The sequence below is a fragment of the Manis javanica genome, chromosome 2, assembly GCF_040802235.1.
Source record: "Manis javanica isolate MJ-LG chromosome 2, MJ_LKY, whole genome shotgun sequence".
In the NCBI taxonomy this organism is placed as follows: domain Eukaryota; kingdom Metazoa; phylum Chordata; class Mammalia; order Pholidota; family Manidae; genus Manis; species Manis javanica.
This window is the reverse complement of record NC_133157.1, coordinates 143,520,870-143,540,907: the sequence shown is the minus strand read 5'-3', so window position 1 is coordinate 143,540,907 and position 20,038 is coordinate 143,520,870. Positions and strand designations below refer to the sequence as shown.

At 44.4% G+C, this 20,038-nt stretch overlaps 1 protein-coding gene across 2 annotated transcripts in view; it reads left to right on the top strand.

Moving 5' to 3' along the window:
- LYN (LYN proto-oncogene, Src family tyrosine kinase) overlaps positions 1–20,038 on the top strand; it is a 120,547-nt gene that overhangs the window by 85,373 nt on the left and 15,136 nt on the right. For both annotated transcript variants that reach the window (XM_073229536.1, XM_073229535.1), the window contains exon 11: positions 19,425–19,578. In XM_073229536.1, coding sequence (XP_073085637.1) covers positions 19,425–19,578 — 154 coding nt within the window. The remainder of the gene's footprint in view (positions 1–19,424; positions 19,579–20,038) is intronic.

The following is a 20,038-nucleotide window of genomic DNA, read 5'->3' as shown; positions in this document are numbered from 1 at the left end:
CTCTCTTTGGCTGCCTTTAATACTCTATCCTTGTCTTTGATCTTTGCTATTTTAATTATTATATGTCTTAGTGTTGTCCTCCTTGGGTCCCTTGTGTTGGGAGATCTGTGGGCTTCCATAGTCTGAGAGACTATTTCCTCCCCCAGCTTGGGGAAATTTTCAGCAATTATTTCTTCAGAGACACTTTCTATCCCTTTTTCTCTCTCTTCTTCTTCTGATACCCTTATAATGCAAATATTGTTCTGTTTGGATTGGTCACACAGCTCTCTTAATATTCTTTCATTCCTAGAGATCCTTTTATCTCTCTCTGCCTCAGCTTCTCTGTGTTCCTGTTCTCTGATTTCTATTTCAGTAATAGTCTCTTGAATGTCATCCAGTCTGCTCTTCAGTCCTTCCAGAGATTGTTTCATTTCTGTAATCTCCCTCTGGACCTCATCCCTTAGCTCCTTCATATTTCTCTGCAGGTCCATCAGCAGAATTATGATCTGTATTTTGAATTATTTTTCAGGATGATTGGTTATATCTTTCTCCCCAGGCCCTCTCTTTGGGGTTGTTAGAGTGATTCTTGACTGGACCAGATTCTTCTGCCTTTTCATGTCAATTGAGGTCATCATAGGCAGGTGGCATGTGTGTCAGCTGGGAGAATAATGTCCCCTCCTGCTTGCTGGTCACCTTGCCCTTCTCCCCTGCCTCTGTCGGTTACCTGCACACAGTGAGCAGTCCCTGGGATAATCTCCAGAGCTGCCATGTGCGGAGCAGCTCTCGGGGTAGCCCAGAGTTCTGTGGGGAGTGCCAGGTGCACTGGGTGTATTCTCCTGAGAGAACAGCGCCCCTTCGTGCCTTGCTCCGGCTTCCTCTTTCTGTGCCGGGCAGCTGTGCACCAGTGGCAGACTCTCGGTCTGTCCCAGTTAGCTGCACGCTGGGAGAAGACTGTGTGGTTGCTGTGGGCAGGGCCACTCTCCATTTGCTCCTCCGATGTGGTGGATCAGCCAGTTTGCTTGTAGCGCTGGCCAGTGGGAATGAATGGCAGGCTGTTTGTCACCTTGCGGGGCTTCGGAGCTGCATTGTCACCCAGGGCGTTAAGGCTCCTGAAGTTCCTTAGGAGTCCCAGCCTGCTGGGCTGAGTGTGCCAGGATGATTCCATCCAGCTGTTGAGACCTTGTACCTTTAAGACTTTCAAAAAGCACCTGTTTTTCTTTTGTCCCAGGGGAGCCAGCTGTGGGGACCCGCCCACAGTCTCCGTCTTGGATTTTACTTTTCCATTTCTCTAATACCCAGTACATCATGCAATGTGTGTCTGTGCTCCCAGTGCATATTACTAGGACTGGTTATTCAGCAGTTCTGTGTTTCCACTCCCTCCCCACTCTGATTCTTTTCTTCCCACCAGTGACCTGGGGTGGGGGAAGTGCTCAGATCTGGCCAGGTCATGGCTTTGTATCTTACCCTTTTTGTGAGATGCTGAGTTCTTGCAGACATAGATGTAGCCTGGCTGTTGTACTGTATCTTCTGCTCTCTCTTTTAGACATAGTTGTATTTGTTGTATTTTCAAAAATATACATGGTTTTGGGGGGATATTTCCGCCGCCCTACTCACACTGCCTTCTTGAGCCTCCTCCTAGTCCTCATTTTTAAAAGCAAGTTCATACTGATTTTTTTTTGTGTGTCAAAGAAGAAAATGAAACAAAATTTCCTTAAGACTGACTTTTAAATGGTCTTTTTAGAAATACAGTTCCGTAGAACAGTTTCTTTCCCCATCCTTGGCACATGTGCTTTAAGACATTTGTGTTACATTGTTCATGGGGTTTTATTAATACAACATTAGACATTGTTTTAAACTGAATCGCTGGAAGTACCCCCTCCCCAATGTAATCCTCATTTGTTGTGGCCTTCAGAGTTTTCCAGGGCCCTGTGGTGCCTGGAATGCATTTTCCCTGGTGTCATTGTGGTGGTCTCACAGCCTCCGCCCTGCAGATAGAGCCTGTTAGGTGTCCCCCTCTGGGACTTGGTGTCTGACCTCCTGGCTGCGGCATGCGAGGCATCTCCTCTCTGGCTCAGCAGCCAGCCTGAGGTCCTGGCCAATGGACCAAAGGACACCACAGCGACCATGGGCCACCAGACGGTGGCTAAGGGTGCCCAAGGCCCCATGGGGCCCCTGCCACAGTGTCACTTTTCCCTTCCCCACACCAAGACCCCTTCCTAGGTGTTGCTCATCCTCCAGGCCCCAGAGCCCTGCCCGGGCACCACACGAGCCCACAGGTGCAGGGGCCTGTCCATCAGCCAGCAGGTTGCAGCCCTCAGGAGGTGAGCATCTCCTTGAGCACCCTCTGGCCGTGGGCAGCTGGCAAGCAAACCCTCTCTTTTGACTGCAGTTGCCCCTTAACTGGTGTTGCTGGATTGGGCCAGTAGAAATTTTGAGTGCCTGGTTACCTTTGAATTTTGGATAAACAACAAATGATTCACCAGTGGAAGTGCTCCCTTTGTATTTTGTCAGTCAACCTTCCTCTTCACCGCCCTACCCGCATCTCCTTGGCTTTTTTCTTTCCAAGCTCCACAGGTGGCCAGAGCCAACTGGGTAAATTTATCCTTTGCATTATTGTGGTCAGTTATAAGTAATATAAAAATTTAGCACTTTAGCTATTTTTAAATGTACAGTTCAGTGGCACTAAGTACATTCACACTGCTGTGCACCCGGCCCCAATATTCATCTTCCCAGACTGAAAGTCCCCACCCGCTAAACACTGACTTCCCAGCCCCTGGCAGCCCATGTTCTACTCTCTGTCTCTATGCCTGTGATCTCACCAGTTGGATTACTTGGACCTTCAAAGGATTCCCATCACACCTGCAAAGTGTCCTGATGACTTGTGGGCACAACTCCCCAACATCTGCCTTCTTTGAAACCTTCTCCTTCCTATCTTAGTGCCTCTCCCAAGCCCACCCCTAGAAACAAACTTCTACCCCATGCCTTGCCCCACCGCCTGCGCAAGGACACCTTCCCCGACCATCTCTCCTAAAATAATTCCATTCCATGTCGCCACCCACTGCCTTCTTCCCTGTCTTGGCTCCTGCCTGATTCTTTCATAACCGGTCCTGCAGTTTGGATATTTTGGTAAATCCTTGTTTACCTTTGTATCCCCAGCACTTGGCAGAGCACCATGTATATAGTAGGTGCTAGTAATATTTGGTGAATGACTATAAGGACCAAAGTGGGGACTGACTGTATTCAGTTTAAAACAGTAAATTCTTAGCTTCATACAACTCTGAACAAGTAATGAAAAGAACATGTGTTTTATAATGTTTTCTGGGTCACAATTCAGGTGTATTTAACCATAAAGTATTTTCCTGATACATTTCTTCTTCCCCTTCCTCTGTGACTACTTTCCTGCACAAAGCTTAACCTTATCGGTCTAAATGAAAGTGAGCAAAGAAGAAGGAAGTAGAATATAAGTATCAGGGTCTTTATGAAAAGACAGAGAGCCGCTTTGTTTTGCATTCTCTGCAGGCTAAGGAATGCCAGGAGGAATAAGAAATTATAAATAAAATATTTAACGGTGACACCAGCAGTGGATGCATTTAATTTGGGGGGAAAGACTGCACAGGTGTTTCCTCCCACGGTGTCATTCAGGCCCTTCGTGGCCTCTCCCTGGGTCTGGGGAAGCCTCCTGATCTGCACCTGCACTTGCTGGCAGAGGCAATAATACTGGGATTCAAGGCCACTGGGCTGGCAGATTCTTCCTCAAAAGTCGGGATTTCCAGCTCCTGTTAATTATTCTATTCACCTCTCCTTCAGCATCTACAGAGTAATTATCTGGGCGATGCTGTATGTTACCTGCACATTTATTGATGAAGAGCATATTCATACCTTCTATCCATGGAAGAGTCAGACCTTCCATCTCCCCTGACCCCGCCCCCACATCCCCGCCAGGACTCCAGCGTTGAGGCCCGCTGGGCCGCCGTGGCTCCTGCCTTTGTGTCCTCAGATCCCTGACACTTTACCCTGCAGCCTTCCTGCTCCGGCTCACTCTGTCTCCAGCCCTGGAGACCCTGCCATTCTTCACAGGGATCCATGCAGTAGACTTTGAAACTCAGGCCTCTCTGTTTCCTGACTGATTCTCCTCCAGGACTGTGTTGTCCCCAGAGCCTGGTTGTGGCCAAGTGCTCTACCCCTCCTAACCCCCGTTCCAGTCCCAGCGCCCACCTGTCTGGCTCACCCTCCACCTCCACCCATCCCAGCCCCTTCCCAGCACTTCCAGCCCTTCAAACCCACCTTTTCCCGCACCTCCACCCACCTGTGTCTCTCTTTCCTCCTTACCCGGCTCCTGTAGACCCACTGCCCTCTGCCCTTGTCATCTGTACCCCGTTGGAGTCCAGCTCTACCTGTTTTGCCCCCACACCCCCACAGCAGCTGCGCCGGGTGCTGATGCTGTGTGCTGGCTTTTTGCATTTCTGAGTCAGACCAGGAACCAAGGTGCCTCCTAACCCTACCACACTCTCCGAGATAATTATTCCTCTCCTTCTCCTTCTTGGTCCTCAAACCTTAAGTCCTCCTGCCCTTTCTGCTCAGTGCTCTCCGCACTGTCTCTACCGGGAAAGGGGAAGCGCCAGCCCAGAGAGCCCCACACCCGTCCTCACCGATGTGACAGCCGCCCTGCACTGCACCCTCACCATTCAAGGCACTGCTCTAGGAACTCCAAGCTGGCATTCCCCTCACCTGCCCTGCTCCCACAGCAACTGTAAGAACCCTGTCCCTTTCCTCCACATTCCTCTCCAGCTACCAACGCCCCCATTTTTCTCCTCCCCTTATATCCAAAGTCCTGGAAGGGCTATACTCCCTTTTCCTGGTTCCTCCCATCCTGCTTGGGGCCCCCCACCCCTCAGTCCAGCAGGTCTTGACAAGTGATGGGTTGAGCTCCAGGACCCAGCTCAGGGCCATCCCTCAGTCCCTCGTGAGGGGGCCCTGAGCCCCAGGACACAGCCCAGGGCCATCCCTCAGCCCCTTCTCTGGAGCCCCCGGCAGCGTGTGGTGCAGTTGATCTCTCCCTCCTCCCAGACAGGCTCCCTTCCCTTGGCTTCTCGGACACCATCCTCTGGTTTTTCTCCCATCTCATTGCCGTTTCCTCCTCACCTCCCAACATTTGAATGTGAGAAGGTCCCAGATCTTAGTTCTTGGACGTCCACTGTCTCCATACTGACCTCAGCAAAAGCATCGCTCCTTTCCTAGGGCTACAGTAATAAATTTCGGCAAACCGGCTTCAAAGAACAGGAACTTTTTCTCTCAGAGTCCTGGAGCCCAGAGTGCTAAGTTAAGGTATCATCAGGGCTGCGCTCCGTCCAAAAGCTCTAGAAGAGAATCCTGCCTTGCCCCTGCCGCCCAGTGCCCCTGAGCGCCCTAGCATGTGGCAGCATCGCTCCAGTGCCTGCCTCCTGCTCCACCTTGCTGTGTATCTGTGTGACTCACCCCCTCTGCCGTTCTCTTATAAAGACACTGGTCATTGGGTTTAGGGACCACCCTAAATCCAGGATGTGATTTCCTCTTGAGCTCCTTAGCTAATTAAATCTGCAAAGACTCTATTTCCAAATAAGATAGCATTCTGAGTGTCCAGTGGTCATGAATTTGAGGGGGTAGACAGTTTGATCCCAGTACAGCTGTCTGGACCCTGACCACTCTGAAGTTCCATCTCTGCCTTGAACTGCTGCCCTGAGCTGACTGCTCACGCAGCATATGCACGTGGATGTGAATCAGGCACATCAAATTCAGTGCTTCCCAAACTGAGTGCCTATCTTTTCCCCTTCAAAAACCACCCTCTGTCCCAAAGTCTTCTCCTGTTCCACTAACTCCATCCTAGTCGTCAGGCTCCAACCTGGAAGTCATTCTTGACTCTTTTCTCATACTTTGCACATCCAATCTTTCAGCAAACCTGGTTGGCTGCACGCTCCTGATTCCTCCACGCTGCTGTCGCGCTCACCCAAGTGGGACATGCGATGCGCTTTCAGGATGGGTCAGTCCTGTGCATCAGCTCTTGCTGCCTCCAGAGCCCATTTGTAACATTGCAGCCAGAGTGTGGCTTTGAAGACATACATCAGATCAACAACCTGCTCCCCTCAGTCCCCCAGTTGCCCTTTGCCTCACACTCAGAATATGAGCCAAAAGCCCCATCGTGGCCATTTGCCTGCAGTGTTAGTCTTGCTCTATATTATCTTTCCAAAGTTCCTTCTTTTCATAAATTTTTTATTCTTTTATTTGTATGGAAAGAGGTTTCATGTACTTGCCTTATCATATGACCCACCTTGGGCTTCTTGTTAGAAATCTAGAAACCTCTGGGTCCCCTGCCTCGGTATCTGTAATTGAGAGTTCAGGCCCAGCATGAGCCACAGGTGTCTCGGAAGCGCTGCCATTGAGTATTGACTGAACTGAGTGATCATTTTTCTAGGTCACACATCTTAGAAAGTAATGCTTCCTCATCGTAAAGCTGCAGCTTCTAGCGAGGAATTGTGCCTGTCTTACTATATTAAGTTAGTGAAGACCAGTAAGTGTTCCCCAGACCATTACTCAGGGATTCTACCTGAGCAAATCTCTTGAATGTGTTTTCTCCTCCAATTCTGCCAGTCCAGGCCCCGCTACGCCCTCCTGGAGCAAACCTTCATGGGCTCTGTTCACAAACACACGTTATTTTGAAAACTTATTTCAAAAAGATTGATATATGAATCAAGATTATGATAGATCTGTTCCTGTCTGCCCCATTGGAAAGTAACCTCCATGAGGCAGGGATGGTGTTGAATTGCCTGCTGCTCCTAGAACAGGTGGGCAGGACCGTGTAAATGGATGACAAATGAATGACAGTCCTCTCTGGCTTAGTGGGAGACCCTGCCTCAGAGTTACATTGACCTCCATTCTTCAGTATGCTGAGTGTTCTCTGGGCACAGCATCTTAGTGGAGCTCCAATATTACATCCCTGACCGTTTTCTCTTGAACTGTGGCACATACATTATTTGATGTGATTGTATAAGTGTGTAGTGAATAACCCCAGAAGTCTTTCCAAGTTCACGTAAGCACAAAACAAGCATTCTTACTCTGGGAAATTCTGGGAAATGTGATCTCTGTGAGATCTCCATTCTTATTAGAAACCAATTCATGTTTATTATAGAACTTTAAAAAAAATAGCACTCTGTTACAAACATTTTTGTGTGTTCTTATGCTATATTTCAGGTGTATTTTATTTTTTAAAGAATTTAGTATTGATATGGATAAAAAAAGAAGGAAAATCAATGTATACTATAACTTGTAAACTAAAAACCTTATTCCCCATCCCCTTGGTCCAAGTTTTAACAATTCTAACACATCTTTCCAGGTGCCAGAATAGATTGTGGTCTTTTCCACCCCCAACAGAAGGAATTGTACAATATGTATAATCTGGAACTTTGTAGCTTAATATATTTTGTCTGTCTCTTCATATCAAGACAGATTGAGCCTCCTCATTCTTTTAAAGCTGCTTAGTGTTCTCCTCTTTAGAGGGCCTATCATTTATATCACCATTCCCTTAGTGATGGGCATTTGTGTTATTTTCTCAGATTTTTTTATTTGTTTTTGTTTTTACTGTAACAATCAGTGTATGGTGATGATTTTTCTCCATTTTTGTAGACTTTCACAAGCATGTTTGAAGGATAAATTCTCTATTGCAGATCTACTGTACCAAAAGTACATACACTTAAAATTTTTATAGTTACTTCTAAAAGTCTTCCTAAAAAATGATAGTACCTTTTGCTTCATTCCCTTCCCCAAACTAGGTATTATTAACACTTTAACCCAGTCTGATTAGTATTTCATGAGTGTAGTTTGTGTTTACTTAATATAGGTGAGGTCAAGCATCTTTTCTGATATTTATTCTTTGTTTTCTGGGAACTCTTTCTGTAAGCCTTTTGCCCACTTTTCTCTGTTATCTCTTCATTATCCATCCTTTTAAATTATTCCTCTGCGCATTAGGTTTGTACCATATGAGCTGTTTTATTGAAGTGAATGTTACAATTTTTCACTTAAAAAAAAGTTATCTGTAAACATATATGTACCTATTACAGTATAATATTCTATGACTATGTCATTATTTCCTTAATATTCCTTTAAAGATGAACATTTAGAGCATCTCTCGATTTTCACTAATGTGCATAAATAATACAAAACATTTCTGTGGACAAATCTTCACTTACGTCACTTTATCTCCTTGCTATAGATATAGCACCCCCACCCACCCACTCCTCAGGCACCAGCTGACAAGGTCAGAGTATGAATGCTTTTAAGTATCTTGACAGTCACAGCTTATTTTCACTGAGCAAAATTTGGTATTTGAGTAAATTGTTTCTCAGTTTGAGGTGTTTTGGGGTATATCGGTCAGTTTGCATTCTGCCTCCGAGGCCATTGGCATTCAGCCAGCCACACTTCCTACCCTCTGCAAAGGCTGGGGAAGAAGAGCCAGTGACTGTTCTCATCCTTCCACCCACTGGGCAAGTTGCTTCCTTCTCTTTTCAAAGTGGTAAACATGGCTCATCAGCAGACCAAGGAGTAGTTCATTTAGGTCATCGCAGTAACAGCAAAATCGGTGTAGAAGTGGGGACAGTAAGCAAAGGAGAGTTCCAGTCCCCAGGTGTCCTTTACTCACTGCCATGTCCTGGGCGAGCAGAAGTGGCAAGTCTTTTTCATGAATGGGAGGGTAAGGGCATGGGATCATTAGCAGATCATCCCTCTATGCCCTGAGGCAGTTGGTGTGAAGTCACACTGAGTGGAAGCAGAGGCCAACATGAGCTCCTCCGGAGGTTGACAGCAGCCACTCAGCAAAAGGGACATAGCAAAGCCCGGGGCTGCCAGCCACATGCCAGAGGCTGTGCTTGTGTGCCCGTGGGCAGCTTCCTGTCAGTTGCTCTGTGGCTCTAAAAGACCATTTCACTATGATGACCCAAATCCGGGCTTTGGTCCTGTTATTAATAATAGTGTACTCTTAATGATAGTAATAATTAATAGCTGTCTTGCACTGAGCATTCTTCCATTCTCCTTTTCAATCTCATCTAGACACTACTAGGTTGATACAATTATCACCATTTTGCAAAATGGAAAACTTGAGGCTTTGAGAAGAAACAACTTTTACATAAACCCAAATTGCTCATTTAAAAATTTTAAATTCTCTGCTCCATAGTCACAACTGTCTGACTCTCTTCTGAGGCATCATTGGGAGCCTCTCTACCTCCTGCTAGTCCCTAGGTGTATATTCACATCATAGCCCAGTTTATATGAGGTCGGACTGAGGAGCAGCCTAGGGGAGGAAGTGATCTGGGAGGAGCTTTGGCCGCCTCCCAGGGGGCTGGGTCCTGCCCGGGTGGGCCCAGTGCCCCACTCCAGCACGCCCTGGGCTGCCTACGCCTTTCGCTGGTGAAAGCCACACGGCTGCGGGTGATGGCTGGTGGCGGGTGAGGGCTGGCTGCTCTCCCCACATCAGGAAACCGTTGCCAGGTTCTGCTCCTGCTTTCCTACAGCTGGAAGCTTCCAGTGTGGTAACACACACAAAACATAAAGTTTACTATTTTAACCATTTTTAGGCCCACAATTAGTGGCATTAAGGATGTTCACGTTGTGCGACCATCACCACCATCCACCTCCAGAACTTTTTTTCATCTTGCAAAACTAAAACTGTGCCTACTAAACAACTCTCCATTCTTCCACCGACCTTCTGCAGCCACCAGTCTTCCTGTCCTTGGATTTTGACTCTAAGTACTTCATATGAGGGGATCATATAGTATTTGCCCTTTTGTGACTTATTTCACTTAGCACAATGTCCTCAAGGTTCACCCATGTTGTAGCATGTCACTATGTATATTTACATTACATTTTGCTTATTCATTCAGCCATTAATGAACACTTTAGGTCATCGCAGTAACAGCAAAATCGGTGTAGAAGTGGGGACATAATAGCTTCCACCTTTTGGCTATTATGAGTACTTCTGCTATGAACAGGGGTGTACTAATATCTGTTAGATATTGTACAAATACCTGTTTTCAGTTCTTTTGGGTGTATACTCAGAAGTGAAATTGATGGATCATATGGTAATTCCATGTTTAATTTTTTGAGGAACACCCGTCTATCTTCCATAGCGGTTACACCATTTTACATCTCCACCAACAGAGCCCAACAGGTCCATTGGTTGTTATAACAGCTATCCTAATGGATATGAAGTGGTCCAACAGGTTTTTTGCAAGAGAAAATCTTTGGGAATTACTTGGTAAGTAGTCCCTCCTTTTTTGTTAAAGAAGGTGGATGTCTTTCATGGAAACTTACTGATCTAAATACAGTTATTGACTGAAGCTGCTCTCTGGAAATCATGTCTCCCTGAGGCATTGTGGGTCCTTGGCATGCTGTTAGGTTTATTAAATTTTGAACAGTCCACAGGAACCCCATCAGCCCCTAGTTTGTATATGCCAAACGCCGCCCTCATCTTTGCACCATGACGGTAGTCTGAAAGAGTGCAAATTTAAGATGGCCACTTTCCAAATTTTCTATTTTTCTTGTTTCTCTTTTCCCTCCTTTGACCTACTGTCAGCAGTGTGAGCATCCCACTGTTTGTACCAGTTTGTAAAGGAAGAAGCCAGTATGGATGAACGGTTAAGAGCACAGGTGGTGGGACCACCCAGACTTAAATTCAAATCTAAATCTATCCAGGAAAAATTTTACCTTCTCCAGGTCTGTTTCCTCATCTTTACTATGAATATTGTCTATTTTACAAGCTTGTTTGAAGGGTTATAAATGCCTAGCAAGGTACCTGGTCAGAGAAAGTAGCCAATACATCATACCACCATTATCAAAGTAATAGATTAGTGATTTCTTAGCTCTGCTTGGAAAGAAGAATATTATAATAACCAAATAAAGGTAAAGAAAATTTCTAAGAAATTTTGACCCCAAAACATAGCTTTCTATTCCATCCCTCTGCTATCCAAATTATGGATTAAAGAGTATAGGGCTCTAGTACGAAGGATAGGAAAGTGTTTGTATAAAAACTGGGAAGTGTTATCAAACAAATGCTGTACTCCCTGTTTTGCAGACTCCCTGTTTATATTCTGTTTTCTGTTGTCACTAAATGGTGTTTTTAGCTCGGTTTGGGACTGATTCTAGGGACTCCCTGTTATGAAGACTCTTCAGGGGGACTTGAGAACCCAAGAGAGGCACTGTCAGTTCTACCGCATTGGTACTCTTTTGTTCCACTCCAACTTACTAACACTGTCGTTATTGTTATTTCACAAGCTTCCTAGGGCTTTTTTAAACAATGATTTGAATTCTATTTTTCCCAGGTGTAGGAAGAAAATACATATCTAAAGAGTGAAGTAGGTAACACCTAATAGAATAGGTAAAGCAACAAAAAAGATTTTCATTCTTTCCTACCTTTTGGCAGGTTTCTTGTTCAATTTCTCTCACTGTTTGTGTAGATGACAAATGTTTTCCAACCAGCCAATTCTACGACCGGCTGTGTTTTCAGTTCCAGTTTCTCAGTTCAGCTGGAATTTCCTGGGGTAGATTTTCGCTTTGCTTGAGAGATCACATCGGGTCCCTTGACTACATTCCTGTCATTCCTTCATTTTCCCCATCATCTGACTCAAATGTGGGTTTCTTCTCATTAAAATAAAAAAAATAACAAACTACACAAGACAGTCTGTTATTTGCCAGTTTCTCAGAAGAGTGACAGTGATTAGGATGAACACACATGTGCTAAAGCAAGGCTTCCAGGACAAGGCCATCTGCACAGACATTTCGGTACTTGTCCAAAGCATCACTCAAACACTGCCCAGTATGTGTGAAACCAGCCCAGTATGTGTGCTGAGCAAACCATTCCTAGAGCCCGTGCCCAGGGAGCCTGCTGGTGGCCCTCAGCCTGAGAGCCTGCTGGAAGCCAGGGCCTGCTGTGTGGGATGGGAGGCTGGCAGCTTTCTGGTGGGGCTTCTAAGAAAAACAGCAGAAGATGAGTGACCTTTACAGTCATCGCTAGCAACAAAGGTCACCCGCAAGAGAGATTATTTGAGCTCAGCTTTCTTTCTAAGAACATGTTTGAGACTTTTTTTTCTCCAGAGTTGTATTCCACGTAGACTAAGCCCATCTGATACTTACTCAGTGTCATAATTGTTAGGTATTTCCTACCCCAATATAACGGTACTGCAAGGCCCCAGTCGGTCCCTGTCAACACACTTCTCAGTAAATGTATTTGGTGACGCAAAGCTACAGATCGTTGAGAAGGAGGGACCTGTGTCCTTGGAGCAGTCAAGGCCAGGGTGTGTGAAGAGGTCTGCTGAGACTGCTCATGTCTACTCCTCATCTGGGGAGTAGGAACACAGACTTGACATTTAAGCACTGATGTTGGAGAGGGAGTTTGAACAAGTCAGCTGAACTCAAATGCTTCTGAAGACTTCGGGCTGATCTAACGTTCTTATTTTGTACCTGGAAAAACATTTATTTGCAAAGTAAATGAGACTCTAGATTTTGTGTTCTGCCCCATGCTGCCCATCATAAGTGTGCACATCCATAAGCATATAGTGTGTGCACGGAGGGGACGGTGAGCAGAGGGAGCAGAGGCTCTAGTGTTTGATGGATGTGTGTTCTATCTGTACTGTGTGTGTGTGTAAAATCACATACACAGATATGGATATACTGACAAATAGACAGATGCTGGCAACACTGCCATGTGGAGTGTGTGTCCATGACGGCCCTCTGAGATGCTGATGAGGGTCTGAAATCCATCCCTGACCCAGCTCTTCCACCACCCAAGATTGCTGGGTCACGTCCCCCTGGAGGGAGTTGGCCATGGGGCCTGGAGGGGGCCTCTGTCAGGGCAGCTGAGGCTTCCTACCACCCCAGCAGCAGGAGAGCAGGCCTGCACATTTAGGGTTAGATGTTCCCTGAGGCCTTCCTTCTCTTTGGTGGCACATGTGTTGGTAGCCCCTTCAGTTCTCCAACCTGCAGGAATCTGATTGGCTGATACCTGGTAGCCAGTTCCTTTTTCACTCACAGCACATTTGAAAGTCTTCTCTGAAAAACTTGCATTGTATGAGATGGGGAAGTCTGTTTATTTATCACCCAACAAGATAAGACCGCTCTCTAACTCAGGAAACTCATTTCTGATTGCCTTTCTATGCCTACAACTTTCACTAGGTACTAGATGCCTGGAATTTCACCAGAACCTGTCTGGGTTTCTGACTCAGGTTAGGATCCCAGTGATTCACTCTCTAACTTAATAGTTCCTCTCTGTTCACCCAGGACAGCAGTGCACACACACACATGACCATCAAAGGGAGAAAATGTCATCATCATGTATTTCCACTAAAGGCACAAAAAGAGGAACTAAGAAATGTGTGTTTGCCATGCCATTAGAGCTGAAGAACCTGAGAATTGCAGATCACATCTACACTTCAGTTAGTTCTACATCAGGGATACAAAAACATCACCAACATTTGCTGTCTGACATGGTTCTTCTCATTTTAGGGAATGTGGTGTTTTTTATTTCACATTTCCAGTAGCATCACATACATACTTTCTAACACAGAGACAAGAATTAGTAAGTGAAGGTAAGAGGCATTCTTGGCCATTTCTTAGTGTCAGGTGGCTTGGGAAGCTGAGGTTTCTCATTTGTATGTCACCAGGCCTGGCACGATGAAGCTGGCACAGCCCAAGATAAAGGAATCTTTCCATGTGATTTAAAATCTAAAGATTAAACCAGTTTCCCAAGCCCTCTAAGTAATGGCCCAGCCCTGAGCTGTGATACAAAGGGAATCATGCCAACGTCCCCTGTCCACCAGCTGTGAGGCCAAACAAGTCCTTTTTCCAAAGTTATTAGAAAAACAGAAGCTCAAGACACATGTTCCAAGCTGAGCTGCACTGCGACCTCCTTTCTCAAGTGTTCTGAGGACAATAATCCACCGTGAGGTACTTGTAGGCAATGTGCCAAGACCGAGATTTTGTTCCAATCTATCTAGAACTTTAAATTCTAGAATAGCTTAAAAGTGTATGATCTAGTGCAGTGCTTCTCTAACTTTAACGTGCATGCAAATCACCTGGAGTCTTATTAAAATTTAATCTGATTGAATAAGTCAGGGTCAGAGTCCAAAATGCCTGCTTCTAACAAGCTCCCAGATGATGCCAAGGCTGCTCCTGGTCCGAGGACCCCACTTAGTGTTGCAGGGGCCTGGAGCGGTTCCCACCTGGACTGCGCTTTAGAATCACTCGGGAGGGCCCCGTCCTATAGTTTCAGGTTTAATTGGTTTAGGGTGAGGCCTGGGTAGTGGTATTGTTTAAAGGCTCCCATGTACATAGCCAGAGTTAGAAATAATGATGTAAGGGTTAGAAGTTGATTTAACCACTGAATGCACAGATGGGAAATTAAATTCACTTTCAACCCTTGCACTAATTTCCATTCAGCCCATCAAAGTCCCCAAAGAAGTTAGTGCTTTTTGTCAACTTAAAGGGGTAGTTAGATGAAAAAACATTTTCCTGTTCGATTTTAGCCCCATTGCTTTCATTCTGACAGTGTTAACCTCATCCAAGCCAAGAAGATGTCATCATCCATCTTATATCCCTCTTCTTAATCCAGCGGCAAACTGGCATTAAACCTTCTTTGTTCCATTCAGTATCTTTTAGATGAAGCCTTCAAAATCAGGGCAAGATCACCCCAAGGCAGTGAAAATATCTTAGATATTACAATAGTCTGTGGCCCTCCAAAGCTCAGACTTATCTGATGAAATCTTTTATCTTTGTATTTAATTCCTCCTGTTAAAGCTAACTTTAATTTAAATCTAGCATTTTAATTAAACTTTTCTCCTTAGGAAATAATGATGAGAAAAGATTGAAAAACACTGTTGTAGACAGAGACAAGCCAGACTAAGCTGGTATGTACTTCCTGAGGTGGACATTCTGAACTCTACCTGGGGACAGCTTGTGATACTGTTTCTGAGGGGTGAAATTTGGGCTTAACAACAACAAATTCCAGGAGGAAATCTCAATAGTATTTTTCTCTTTTCTCAGTAAAAAGTATTCTCCTGATGAAAAATTTGAGTCCCAGAAGCATCTAGTTATCACCCAACACTGAGCTGTCTTGCTGATGTGACATTATGGAATGTGGTGTTGAGAGTATGGACACTGAGGCCAGACAAACCTGGGTGTGGATCCTGGCTCTCTCCCCCTGTGGCGTTCAGCAGATTCTCGTACTTTTCTGAGCCTCATTTGCATCTGTACAAGGGAAATAAAACTCACTAGTAGATTTGTTTTTCAGATGAAACATGAATTGGGTGTAAAGGATGTGAAATGGTGTTTGGTACATAAGTGCTCAGTTAGTGGTGGAAGAAATAATGGTTGTTAATATCTGTCTATCAATTTATTTGTCTATCCTTTCATCTGCCTATCTATCCATTTATATATCTGCCTACCTACCTATCATCATCATCACAGTAAAATACCTGCAGGCACAGAACATCTCCTGGACCAAACTCTTTGCTCAGCAGTCCCCAGCAAAGCCATATAACCCCTTCACTAGTCAGCCTTTCTGCATAACAAGGGAGCAGTAGGAAATGGGGGTTGAGTGCTCCTCTCCATGGGGCCCCATGGACAGGGAGCCTTGGTGTGACATAGTTATATGGCAGCTTTTTCTGTAGTGGTGAAAACTGTTAGATTAAGTGGCCAGGGGGAGGAAGAAAGTATTCCATGAGAAAAAAGTCCATCCTAGATTCCATTAGCCAAAAGAGTCTCTGATTTCTTCCTGCTGTTGCAAAATAGAGCAGGATTTACTTTAGCCAAAGTAAATACAACAACAAAAAGAGATTAAGGTTAAAAAAAAAAAAAAGAACAACACATATAGACCAGGGAAAGAATTTTTATTTAAGAAGAGAGTTATAGTCTTTTTTGAACTCAGAAACAAGTCACATCTGAAAGCTTTTGTTTTTTGCCCATATCTATTATTTATTCAACTTGGTAATGCTACTGTTTCAAGTCTCAGTCTTGGTGAATACTATTATTATTGTTTGGAATATGAGCTACTTAAAGCGTTCCAACATGGAAAAGAAACCAAAATAACCTGGGCTTTTTGCAAGTCTGTTATTATTTCAAAGAATCATCTTAAAAAATGCCTTTGGATTTGTATAAATGCAGAACTGGGGTAGGTGTGATAAAAGCCTTACCAACAAGTTCCCAGAAGGCTTTTCTTAATGAGCTCATCATTAAAGAGTGAGAGATATGGGTCCTCAGTGTCATGTCTTAAAGGCTCCGCCCATGCCACCAGCACACGTTGTGTGGGTCCATCAGTGTTCTCAGGGGGTGTCCCGCACAGGTTCCTAATTGCTGCTATCAACTGCAAGTTCAGGCCTAAAGGAGATTGCAGCCAACTTGGACTTTCTCGGGTTCTTGACCTGGTTTGTGTATAATTATTGGAACGTCACATATGCTCAGGAACAGAAGTGTATATACCCTGTACCTGCCCTAAGGGTGAACAGGTGAGGAGCAGGCAGTCCTGGGGCCAGCACTCATTAGAGGAGAAGGAGGGTCAGGCAAGGCTTCTTAGAGGAATGACATCTCAGCTGAGACCTGCAGAATGAATGGGCCGGGCAGAAGGGAGAGGGAGCGAATGGTCTAAGCGGAGGCACTGTGGAAGTCAGGGCACAGGAGGCAAGATGGTCAGGATGAGGGGGCGGGATCAGCAGGGGCCAGGTCACACAGGGGCCTGGCCGCAGTTAAGGGGTTCAGACCTTGTCCTGAGGCTAGCTTTAAGCAAGGAGTAATCTGGTTGGATTTACACGAAGGATTAACGTATTCCAGCCGAGGTATGCAGAAGCTATTACGTGAATGAGGGTTGATCAAGCTGTCTGGCAGGAAGTGGACTCCCAGTTCACCTAGCTGGGCTCCCACAGCCTGGGTCTTGCCCACTTTACCTGTACTGCTCGAGTGCCACGCGTGTTATTAGAGCAGTTGTATATTGTTATATTGTCATTTCTACTAAAGAAAAAAATATGACCTCCTCTGTTCTTTCTGATCTATGATTTTCTCTGTTCAAGATGGCATTCCTTGGTGTCAGATGCAAACTGCTGGGCTCACCGGACTTGACTGGCCTAGTGCACTGATATTATATGCCAGGATTTGTGACCTCAGAAATACTATCTGCCAAATTCCAGTGTGCCAATGACATAGTATTCTGGTAGTATACAAAACCCAGCACATATCCAAAGAACTTCCTGTGGCTCTGAGACGAGGTTTGGTGACAAGTTTGAAGGTTCCAGTAGGTACAAGTTAGAACAGAAAAGATAAGGTGTGGCTTTTGCTCTGGAGGTGTCTGGATGGCATGACAACAATAAGTACTTTAAACAGTATGAAAATGACAAGGCTATGATCAGCAGGTGCAAATGGTTTTTGTACAGACTGACATTAAGGCCTGGCTTAGACTGAAGAGAAATTATCCAAGAGGAGTTCAGGGAAGGCCCTCTGGGCAGAAGGCGATCCCAGGGATTGGCCAAGAAAGGAAAGACTTTCCAGGAAGAGGCTGGGGAGAAGCATATCCAGTAATAAGAAGCTGAAGCTTTGCTAAGCAACACAGCCTGGCTGGAACCAGAGTTGGAACTAGCAATACTGAGGCAGGCTGCTGTGGATGAAGGGGTCAGCAGGTCCTCCAGGCTGAGCCTCCGGCCTTCACAGTTGAGTCCGGCAGAATGCATCCCTTCCTGTGTGACATGATCCTAATCAGGGTTCTTCCTCTTACTGCTCACCAGATACAGCTACTTGGTTCCTTCCTTCCTTCCAGGTCTTTATTTTTATAATTCAGTGATACTTTCCTTAAAAGTCAGGTTCTGATTTCCTTATAGACCTACTGATTTTCAAGTAAGCAATGAGTAGTGGTCTCACCTCCCCCATCTTATTGTTTTGTTTAAATCTTTCTTTCCTGCTGTCATGCTTTGTTGTGACAGTGAATCTTTCTGGTCATCCTGGAGGGACTGTACAGAGAGAACCTGGGGAACTGACTCCATGGGCTGTTGACTAGCCTGCCAGTAAAGATGCTGCAGACCAAGGACCTTCTGTTCTCAATTCCACAATAGTTTATTTGTGCTAGCATGTCACTTTCTCCAGCTCTATTTTTTCACTTGAAAAACTGAGGTAATAACATTTGTACATCTATGTGCAAGAACTTAGTGGGGTCTGAAGAAGATTCTCCACATGTTAGAAAATGTTGAGACATGTAGCTATTTAAAATATTGTGATGAGATGTGATTACCATGTTGAAGATTTGGGGTGCAGGTATTTTAGAGAGGACTCAAAATGGCAATTGTAAGTGAAGCACTGTTTTTCTTTTTTTCTTTTTCTTTTTTGTTATTAATGCATTATTGATACATACTCTTATGAAGGTTTCACATGAAAAAACAATGTAGTTACTACATACACCCATATTATCGACTCCCCCCAAATCCCATTGCAGTCATTGTCCATCAGTGCAGTAAGATGCCACAGATGCACTATTTGCCTTCTCTGTGCTACACTGTCTTCCCTGTGACCCCCAACACCATGTGTACTAAACATAATAGCCCTCAATCCCCTTCTCCCTTCCTCCCCAACTGCCCTCCCACACCCCTCGCCTTTGGTAACCATTAGTCCCTTTTTGGAGACTGTGAATCTGCTGCTGTTTTGCTTCATTGTTATACTCCACAAATGAGGGAAATCATTTGGTACTTGTCTTTCTCTGCCTGGCTTATTTCACTGAGCATAATTTCCTCCAGCTCCATCCATGTTGTTGCAAATGGTAGGATTTGTTTCTTATGGCTGAATAGTATTCTGTTGTGTGTATGTACCACATCTTCTTTATCCCTTCATCTACTGATGGACACTTAGGTTGCTTCATGTCTTGGCTATCGTAAATAGTGCTGCAATTAACATAAGGGTGCATATGTCTTTTTGAATCTCAGAACTTGTATTTTTGTGTAAATTCCAAGGAGTGGGATTCCCGGGTCAAATGGTATTTCTATTTTTAGTTTTTTGAGGAACCTCCATATCCATGTGTTCATTTTTGTTTTTGTTTCCCTTGCTCGAGGAGAGGCATTCAGGAAGAAGTTGCTCATGTTTATATTCAGGAGATTTTTGCCTATGTTGTCTTCTAAGAGTTTTGTGGTTTCATGACTTAGATTCAGGTCTTTGATCCTTTTCAAGTTTACTTTTGTGTATGGGGTTAAACAAAAACCCAGTTTCATTCTCTTGCATGTAGCTGTACAGTTTTGCCAACACCAGTGGTTGAAGAGGCTGAGTGACCCACTGTTTTTAAAACTTGAATGATCAGAATAATATACATGGAAGGATTTCAGTAACTCATAAAATGTTTTTGGTTTTCCTCAATGACAATGATAGCCTACCGAATATTATGAACAAGAGCCTTTTTCTGTTTCCAGATCGCAGAGGGAATGGCCTACATCGAGAGGAAGAACTACATTCACCGAGACCTACGAGCAGCTAATGTTTTGGTCTCCGAGTCATTCATGTGCAAAATTGCAGATTTTGGCCTTGCTCGAGTAATTGAAGATAACGAGTACACAGCAAGAGAAGGTATGTTGGCTGAATGATCTTCAGGTGTTCTGTTATTGTTTAGCTTCATTTTTGTATGTTTTAACAAAGTAATTACAATAGTAATCATTAAAAAAGAATTCATTTGGTAAAATAATCAAAATGTACCATAGTTTTGTGGTTCTGTTCTAATAAGTGTTTTTAAAAAATTATTCCTTTGATTAGCTCCACATGATACTTTTATAAAGTTTATGAATGCTATCGTTTGTATTCAGTTAAACAAAGCAAAACAAACAGATTTGGTAAGATCAAGATTCTTTGTTTGTATGTTAAAGCTTTTCACCCAATGAAGTATTCCTTCCTTAACTGCAGAGAGAATATTTGTAACAATAATTCTATATTCTGGCCTTTTAATTACAAATTAAAACATGGAAGTTAACACACACAGAGAAGTAAATAAATGCTACAAAGATGCCTTCCTTAACTTCCTCAGTTTGCATAT